The 9,209-nt window shown below is 47.6% G+C and overlaps 1 protein-coding gene across 1 annotated transcript; it reads right to left on the bottom strand.

Annotated features, from left to right (window-relative positions):
- Positions 1 to 7,578: 7,578 nt before the first annotated feature.
- LOC142581820 (PR domain zinc finger protein 13-like) lies at positions 7,579 to 8,776 on the bottom strand. The gene is made up of 2 exons (XM_075691268.1): positions 8,619 to 8,776; positions 7,579 to 8,102 (listed from the first exon to the last, which is right to left on the bottom strand). The coding sequence occupies exons 1-2, from the start codon at positions 8,687 to 8,689 to the stop codon at positions 7,787 to 7,789; spliced, it is 387 nt and encodes a 128-aa protein (XP_075547383.1). The 5' UTR covers positions 8,690 to 8,776; the 3' UTR covers positions 7,579 to 7,786.
- Positions 8,777 to 9,209: the final 433 nt, after the last annotated feature.

The following is a 9,209-nucleotide window of genomic DNA, read 5'->3' as shown; positions in this document are numbered from 1 at the left end:
AGACACTTTCACGACGAGCTCAATTACCTGGAGAAACGTGTGCAACGTACATAGAGGCTGTTCTGAAATTATGCGGAATCGTCAGCGCTACCATGACAGACGAAGACAAAGTAGGACATCTGCTTAAAGGAATCGCTGAAGATGTTTATAATTTTCTTATAACGAAGGACGATCTTAGTACTCCGTCTGATCTGAAGAAGCACTGCCGGGCGTTTGAAGCGCTGAAACTGAGAAGGATTGGGCCAAAGTTTGGACGATTGGACAATGTTACTACTATTGCAAGTGTGTCCGTCCCAACCCACGACGACCTCTCCTCAGTGATTCGGCAAGTAGTTAAAGAAGAGCTTCAACGCCTTAAGGTTGTTGACGACGCTCATGTGTGCCATCAGTGTGCATTTGATCATCGTTCTCGTGTGCCACCGTCCACCTGGGCACCTCAGAGTTTCCGAGAACCTCGCAGGACCTATGCTGATCGTGCGGAGAGCAGCAACTTGCCACCGCAACCGACAAGTCTGGGACGCCGACAAGATGCACCACACCGATTTGTTCCGCGGGCTATTCCCTCCTACAACCAGCCTGAGAGTGCGTTTCTACCCATGACACCCATGTCACCGGTGTCACCCGCGACAAGCCGCGACTCCCGCACTTGCTACAGCTGCGGTGTGGCTGGACACATTGCTAGGTATTGCCACCGCCGCCAGCAGCGTGCTCCACGGTTTAATTCCTACACGCCCCGCGTGCCCGCTGATGAGCCCTGGCCATATCCCACTTCCTTCCAGCGGCTGCAGCAGGGACGCGCAAACCGCAGTGACTCCCCCGTTTCCGATCGCAGCCTGACACCACCACCGACACGACAACGACGCTCTCCATCACCTCGTCGTCGCTCGTTATCACCGCCGCCGCTGGGAAACTAGGTGGTGCGACCGACGGGGGTGAGGCCGCAATATGTTCATCTTCATCAAGACCCCCTTGTGTAAAATTGTTCAAAAACAAAGTGTGCGTTTTAGTTGACAATGTGAGTGCTTTTGCTTTAGTTGACACTGGGGCGGCAGTTTCTGTTATGAGCCTGTCCTTCAAAAATCGTCTTGGACAAAAAGTTATGTTTTCTTGGGATCGGAACGCTACCTTTCGTGGAGTTGGCGGGGAAATGTTACGCCCACTTGGGGTCTGTTCTGTTTCAGTTATGATAGGGGAGCAGACATTTAGAAGTGAATTTACTGTGCTTGCACGTACAACGCATGACATTATTTTAGGAATTGATTTCTTGCGTGAGTGGGGGGCAACTTTGCATTGTGGAAGTGGCGCGATTTCTCTTCGCCGCGACGCGCGAACTTCAATGACAGATGGCACCAGTGATGCCGCCGACGTTCTCACCGTGTCACATGATGTGTGTTTGCCCCCTAAGACTGCAATGTTTGTACCAGTCACTACTTCTCGCCCTCGTACAGGTTCTTGTTGTGGTTTAGCCGAGCCCGATTATAACAATGCGCTCAAGAAAAATGCGATAGTCCCTCGCTCCCTCGTGGTTACCACTGATGGTTGTACTCGTTTGTGGACAGTGAACGTTTCAACCCAATCTATAACATTGCCGCTAGGACTTAAACTGGCAAGTTTTGATGAACAAGCCATTGTCAGCGTCGGAACGGTCGAAATGTCAACTGCCGAAAAGAAATCCAACCCCGACCCCATCTATGATAATTCTGCTGACTTTAAGCGCATGATTGACAAGTCGCTGTCTTCTAGTCAGCAGTGTCTGCTGGAAGCTGTGCTCGCTCGCTACGCCACAGTGTTTGATTTTGCTCAAGGCCAACGAGCGTCCCATACACCACCGGCGTCTCGTATGCAACACCGCATCCATACAGGGCAAGCAACGCCAATTCGTCAGAAGCCCTACCGCGTTTCACCGTCAGAGAGAAAAGTCATCGCCGAGCAGGTCGAAGAAATGTTACAGAAAGGAGTGATCCAGGAATCATCTAGCCCTTGGGCTGCTCCTGTGATCCTAGTCAAGAAAAAAGACAACTCATGGAGATTCTGTGTGGACTATCGCCGCCTAAACACCGTCACAAAGAAAGACGTGTACCCCCTACCACGAATAGATGATGCCGTCGACTGCCTCCACTCCGCGTCGTATTTCTCTTCTGTTGATTTGCGGTCAGGATATTGGCAAATTCCCATGCACCCCTCAGACAAGGAGAAGACAGCCTTCGTGACACCTGACGGTCTCTTTGAATTCAACGTTATGCCCTTTGGCTTATGCAACGCTCCAGCGACATTCGAGCGATTTATGGATACCGTGCTCCGCGGACTCAAATGGGAAATTTGCATGTGCTATTTAGACGACGTCATTATCTACGGCCGGACATTTCACGAGCACAATCAGCGCCTGTCGATCGTTCTTGACTGTATCCAGCAAGCTGGCCTTATTTTAAACTCGAAGAAATGTCATTTTGGTGAGCGTCAAGCCCTCGTACTAGGCTTTCTGGTCGACAAAGACGGCATACGACCGGACCCTGAAAAGATAGCAGCGGTTCGCGACTTCCAACAGCCACAAACGGTGAAAGATCTGCGAAGCTTTTTGGGCCTTTGTTCACATTTCCGACGCTTTATCAAGAATTTCGCACAGCTTGCCTCTCCCCTCACGTCTCTCCTTCACAAAGACACCCCATACTTGTGGACTGCTGACTGCGAGTCGGCGTTTCAACAGCTGAAATTTTTGTTGACTTCTGGACCGGTACTGCGGCATTTTGATCCGGAGGCGTCAACTGAGCTGCACACTGACGCCAGCGGTGCGGGTGTTGGTGCTGTGCTTGTTCAACTCTGCGATGGCCGTGAGCATGTCATTGCCTACGCTAGTCGGACACTTACAAAAGCGGAGACAAACTACACCGTTACTGAACTCGAGTGCCTAGCAGTCGTCTTCGCCATTCAGAAGTTCCGTCCCTATCTACATGGCCGCGCATTCGCGATAGTGACTGACCATCATTCACTCTGTTGGCTGGTTGGGCTGCGTGACCCGTCTGGCCGGTTGGCCCGCTGGGCTTTGCGCCTTCAAGAGTACAGCTTTTCCGTTAACTACAAGAGCGGACGCTGTCACACGGATGCTGATTGCCTATCCCGTCTCCCTTCGCCGCACACTAAAGCTGAGGATGATGACTTCGACGACTACCTAGTTTCCATCTCTTCCGACTTTACAGACCTGCGTACCTTCGAGAGCGAGCAACGTTGCGACCCTACCTTGAAATCCCTACGGGCGGCTGCACGTGAGCCAGCAGGAACAACACCGTTTACTTTTCGTAATGGTTTGCTGTACAAAAAAAATTACTCGGCTGATGGTCCCCCATTGCTTCTAGTTGTGCCCGAAAACCTGCGCTCGGCTGTCCTTCGTTGTATGCATGACGATATCACGGCCGGGCACCTTGGCTTTACACGCACACTACACCGACTTAGACAGAGATTTTTCTGGCCCAAGCTCTGGAAAACAACGAAACAGTATGTCGCCAGCTGTACTGTTTGCCAGCGCCACAAGCAAACGACGACGGCCCCAGCAGGCTATTTACAACCAGTTAAGCCACCGACGTTACCCTTTGAAAAAGTGGGCATCGACTTTCTTGGCCCGCTCCCAAAGACGTCAGCTGGCTACCGCTGGATTATAGTATGCGTAGATTATCTTACTCGCTACACGGAAACGGCGGCACTTCCATCTGCCACTGCAGCAGATGTCTCTTCATTTTTGTTGCATCACGTCATACTCCGTCACGGCGCTCCCCGTGTTGTCATCAGTGACCGTGGACGGCAATTCACCGCCGACGTCGTTGAAGAACTTTTGCGGCTTTGTGGTTCTGCATATCGTCATGCCACTCCTTACCACCCGCAAACCAATGGCCTCACGGAGCGACGAATCGAACCCTTACCAACATGTTATCAATGTATGTCGCTGCTGACCACAAGAATTGGGACGCCGTCTTACCTTTTGTAACGTACGTGTACAATAGTGCCAAGCACGAAGTTACTGGATATGCGCCGTTCTTTTTGCTGTACGCCCGCGCACCCCAGAGCTTTCTGGACACTATTCTACCTTTATCGTGCCAACAGGATCCTTCCATCGCCCAAACTCTGTGTCGTGCTGAGGAAGCACGTCGACTGGCGCATCTTAGGACGTTGTCCTCACAAGGCAACAGCAAGATTCGCTATGATGCGCGGCATCTCCCCGTCAGTTTTACTCCCGGTGATTATGTTTGGTTGTGGACACCTGTTCGCAAAAAGGGATTGTACCGCAAGTTTCTCGCCACTTACACCGGACCATTCGTTATACTCAACCGCTTGAGCGATGTGAACTATGTCGTCGCCAAAGTGACGGCAAGTAATCGGCGTTCACGGGCGACGCAAGTTGTTCACGTGGCCAGACTCAAGCAGTGCCATCACAGGTCCCTTTAACTCGCTCGGCGAGCTTCGTCTGCCCCCGGGGAAAATGTCGCAGCACTGCGCGGCTGCGGCTGAGGCAGAGAAAGACGAAGTAGAGTGTGCGCGCGTGACCTCGCGGTACTCTGCGCCGGCTGGGCCTGGCCTGTAGCTTCCCTCTCGGACCTCGTTTCACCGTTTCACCCTGTAAATAAACATCATTCGTAACAATATATATATATATATATATATATATATATATATATATATATATATATATATATATATATATATATATATATAGTTCGCGCGCTTCGCACAACAGGGCATGTCGCAGTACTTTGTCCTTGTGCAACACATTTTCCTAGCGTACGTCTGTGCATTATTTGATACCGGTTTCACACGGGGCTCTTTTAGCCGCTATCCAGTCCGTTACAAATCGAATTTCTCGGTCGTGATTGGCTCCTCTGCGCAAGCTACGAGAGTGAGCCAGTCGCATCGATAATTTCGATCCGGACCGGGCTTGATCGCGATCGAGAGTGGTCGTGTGACACCGGTTTTACACATGGCTCCCACATAGGGAACACTTTAAGTTGAATGCTACTGAGTGAAGAGCAAGTGCATATATATGCCAGTGGTGGTATGTGGGCAAGTCTTTCTGGTGAAGCCAATACTTGTGCATTCAAAATATTTAATTACCAGCGTAGTGCATCAATGTGTCTACTTCGACAAAATGGAGCACCAGTGCAGATATCTGAGCATACCTGTCCGGGGCAGCAATTGTGTCTACATTGAAACCACTACCAGCATGTGCGGCAGTTCTATTTCCAGCAGCGGGACTGCACAACAATCAGTAGGGTGCTCTCAAGCTGTTTTTCTATGAAGCTCTGCATGGACTGTGTGCTAAATATTTTTGGACGTGAAGTGGGGGTGAATTGGTAAACATCAGTGGAACTGTGCCTGGACTTTGTGGCAAATGTTTTTGGATGTGAAAGTGTGAGTGAACTGGCAAAGAATTTGCTCTGGGCTACATGTGTTAAACGTTTTTCTCATTCAGAGTGCTTTTTTTTTTACTTTAGGAGACTGGAGATGTGCGCAATGTGTGACATGTCAGTGTGCTAATTAATGTATTTGCTGGTTTGCAAATTATTCGTTGCAACTTTATTTTTGCCAGAGAGGTACAACTTTGCCTCTTGTAAAGGACTTTTTAGATGAAACACTTACTATTTATTATGACCATTGCTTCCTTTGTTAGACCAATGCAGCTTCCAGTGCATTCCAGTTTATTTTCATGTTTATGTAAGTTTCTAATATGAGGCTTGCATATTCATTTCTCACGTTCTGGAGTGGCAAGATGCAGCATTACTGTCTCATCGTTCGCTGTACTACAGTAGTGTTCACTTGTTACACTGAATCCCCCGTTTAAGTATTCTGTACTAATTTCACTTTATTGCTTTTTTGTTGTATGGTTATTTTTTCTCGCCATTACCTTCTTTGATATATCCTAAAGGCAATATTTACAATTTTCCATTGTTCCCATTTTTTTTATTTCTGTCACAGGATTGTTTTATGATGGTATGCGGTGGTATTTCTTTTTGTGCTCTTTTCAAGCTTCTAGATGATTGGTAACATTGCTTGGAGGCAGTTACCATCCAATTCATACTCTTGCATTTTTCAGTCTACTTCTTCCATTCGCTCCGATGTCACTTCTGCATAACTCTAGTCCATCTAATAGCACGTGCACTTTACTATGACAAATTAGACACTTTAGTACACTCCAGGTTTTTCTGTTCATTTTTGTATGTGTACTTGGAATTTTGTTTATGTGCTAGTGAATGTTCACTTTCGAGTTCATTACGAATCCTTTCTGCGACTTTTGTCATTGTTGATGTACTTTACTTCTATTTGCATTTCTCACAGTTTGTTCGAATCTTGCATAAGCATTACATTTTAATAAAGCGTTTTTGTTTTGTCACAATGTTCTCATTTCATGCACTCTTGGCATGCAGGGCTTGGTCTGGCCACCTGCCAAGACGTGGCCATTTGTTCTTTGCAGGATGTCATTCCCATTGTGGTTGTAAGCATCATAGCTTACTAAAGGCGGTATTAAGGATTTATTATCCCTAACAGGCTCATTTGCGTGCGACTTGGTAGAGGATGCGCCATGGCTCTTACAGTCAACACCGACGCTTCTACTCATCTGGGGCCCGATTGGAGATCGTTGTTCGAAACGCCCGATCAGTTTCACCTCACGCGATTGGCCTAGGCCGTGCCAACGGGTGCCGCTAACGACGTCTGCGCGGCATAGGCCAGTCGCGTGAGGCGAAACTAAACGTGTGTTTTGAACAACGATGTCTGATCGCGCCCGTCACCCGCGAAAATTAGCTTCAGATGATCGTAAACCTTTCAAGACCGCTTCTAGACCAGCTTTTTAATAACGTCCTAAAAATGTTTAGAAATTGGTTACGAATAGTTTCGGCAAAGGGATTACTTGTGTCTTTCCCAATCCTATTTCTAGACCAGCTTTTCGAATACGTCTTGCAGACCTTTTCTAGATCGTCTCAAGAAAGTAATTAAGCCGGACATTAGCAGAGATATACGACGTTTTCCCGCCGAAGTTCTCTCATTCGTGTCTTCTTTAACCCGTTTTTATCGTCTTGGATAAACGCTACGAAAACGTTACGTATCTCTTTTGTGCTACCTGGGATATTGATTCAGTGCTAACGCATTATCGTCGGCAGTCATTGTGAGATAGGTTCCACCACGATAGGTTCTGCCACAATGTTTTAAGCACGCATATACCGATGAGCAATCTTTTAAAAAAACGTACTATAAAAAAGTATTCCAATTCATGCCTTGTTCGCCTGCGAATAACAGTAATTCCTGCCCGTGGCGCAATGCATGCATATACAAATCCCTGCTTCCAATGCGGGCGTCCTCTGGTCTCGAAATTTATTCATATTAATATTTGCACCTCTTAATCCCGTGCATTGTGGCCTAATTCGTAGGCCAACCATACGCATCTGCTGTTTTCTATGTACATTGTTACTTTGGGAAGTATCTTAGTAAAGTGTAAGCGCTTGTTCACAAGAATTGGACAAGTAGTGGCACAGCTGCATCCGACAAGTTCCAACATGTTCTGACATTTTCCAGCAAGTTTTAACAGTCGAAGTAACCACGTCTCTGCATATAATTTGACGCGTCAGTTTGCACCTGTTGGAAGCTCCTGTTGGAAACACTGCGGATGCAGTTCTTGGCACGACTAGCTGTGCACCGCACCGGGTGGTTTCTGCGCACACGTATTTCACTCTTCGGTCGCCTTAATATAGCTGTGGTTGAACGACGCAAACCAATTTTTAGTGGTCCCTGTGATGGCATGTCAGCATGTCTACAGCCGGGTACGCCTCTCTGTCAATGCGTGACACAGGATGTGACGCTTGAGGTTGTCCTTCCGGCTGAAGCTCTTGCAGCAGACCGAACACTTGTAGGCCTGCATGGCATTCGAATGCAGTTTCCGATGGCGCGCAAAGTTGGAGGAAGCGTTGAAGCCGAGGCCGCAGTCTGCGCAAACGTAGGGCTTAATTTGGCCGTGAATGTTAAGGTGCTGGTTAAGGCTGCTGGCTTGGGGGAAATCCTTCTGGCATACATAGCAGATGAATGGTCGCTGACCCGTGTGAGTCCTCTCGTGGGCAACAAAGTTGCCGCTGGATGGAGGAGATAACATAAACATGCTTCAAATGGTGCGGATTGGTTTCACTAGGGCAAAAGTAAAGACAGCAGTAGTCTGACAACTAGTTGCTTGTGCACTTATGCTGTGCTTTATACACACAAAATACTACTCGAAGTTAAATACGTTGAGCATAAGTCCAAATAAATTTACATAACCTTGTGCTTAACAGAAAATACTGCTCGCATACCTAGAAATAAGCGCCATCAAATAGAGTAGCCTGCATACTTTATGTATGCACCGCTTGAAATATACCTACAACTAACAAATGCGCCTTGTGAAGATAACCTGTAATTTTGGGCTGAATAAATGTATTATACGGCTACTACAATATATACGAAAATACCGCGCCTTAATACATTCAGACGAGATGTTAGCTGTCCAGCGTGGAATTAGAAATTTAGATAAACAAGCATATATCAGGTGCTCCATCTTGTTGGCACGAATATGTGCCCGGACCTAACGTAAAAAAACGCATTGCATGTTACCGTACGTGTGATTGGTTGAGTAGGAGCAGTAGCCGCATTTGTGCTTCCCTTGGGGCCTTTGAACATTTTTCTGCATTGGGCGTCCCTTCAAGTGTTCAGCTGAGCACGGGTAGGCACCACATGTGTCGCAGTAGAATACCGCATGCCTGGAGACCTCGTGCTGCTCAGCTCCTTGAACGAAGTGGCAAGCATACAGCTTGATGTTATTACCAAACTCTAACGGGCCACGGCGCTTTTTCTGTCTTTTTCTTTTCTTTAAATGCTCCAAGAAAACGTTCCAGGCATGGCGTAAGGATGAAAACACGCTGAAGGATTAACAACCAACACAACAATAATCATTGTCCTTAGTTGCCTCACCATGCGCTCATTTGGCAGACACGACGCGAATAGTAATATGTACAGTCTTTAAGAACTCTAGGTTGATACACACTGCCAGCATCACATGTTCAGTGCATTTGTCTGCTCTTAGAGAGCAGCTGTGACAGAGCACTGAACAATTCAGCCGTACTGAAACACACGAATCTTAAACTTTGTACTGCCAAAGGCTGTCATTTCACACATGTCAGTGTACTGGGCTCGACTCTTCCTTGGATAAC

Source organism: Dermacentor variabilis, chromosome 5 (genome assembly GCF_050947875.1).
Source record: "Dermacentor variabilis isolate Ectoservices chromosome 5, ASM5094787v1, whole genome shotgun sequence".
Classification (NCBI taxonomy): domain Eukaryota; kingdom Metazoa; phylum Arthropoda; class Arachnida; order Ixodida; family Ixodidae; genus Dermacentor; species Dermacentor variabilis.
Note: the sequence above shows the minus strand (reverse complement) of the source record. Positions and strands in the feature narration are given on the sequence as shown.

Bases quoted from the DNA above. Each gene is read 5' to 3' on its own strand.
- LOC142581820 (XM_075691268.1), bottom strand. From the start codon at position 8,689: ATGCAGAAAAATGTTCAAAGGCCCCAAGGGAAGCACAAATGCGGCTAC. The intron at 8,103-8,618 runs GTACGGTAACAT...TCCTCCATCCAG, and splicing joins TCCTACTCAACCAATCACAC to CGGCAACTTTGTTGCCCACG.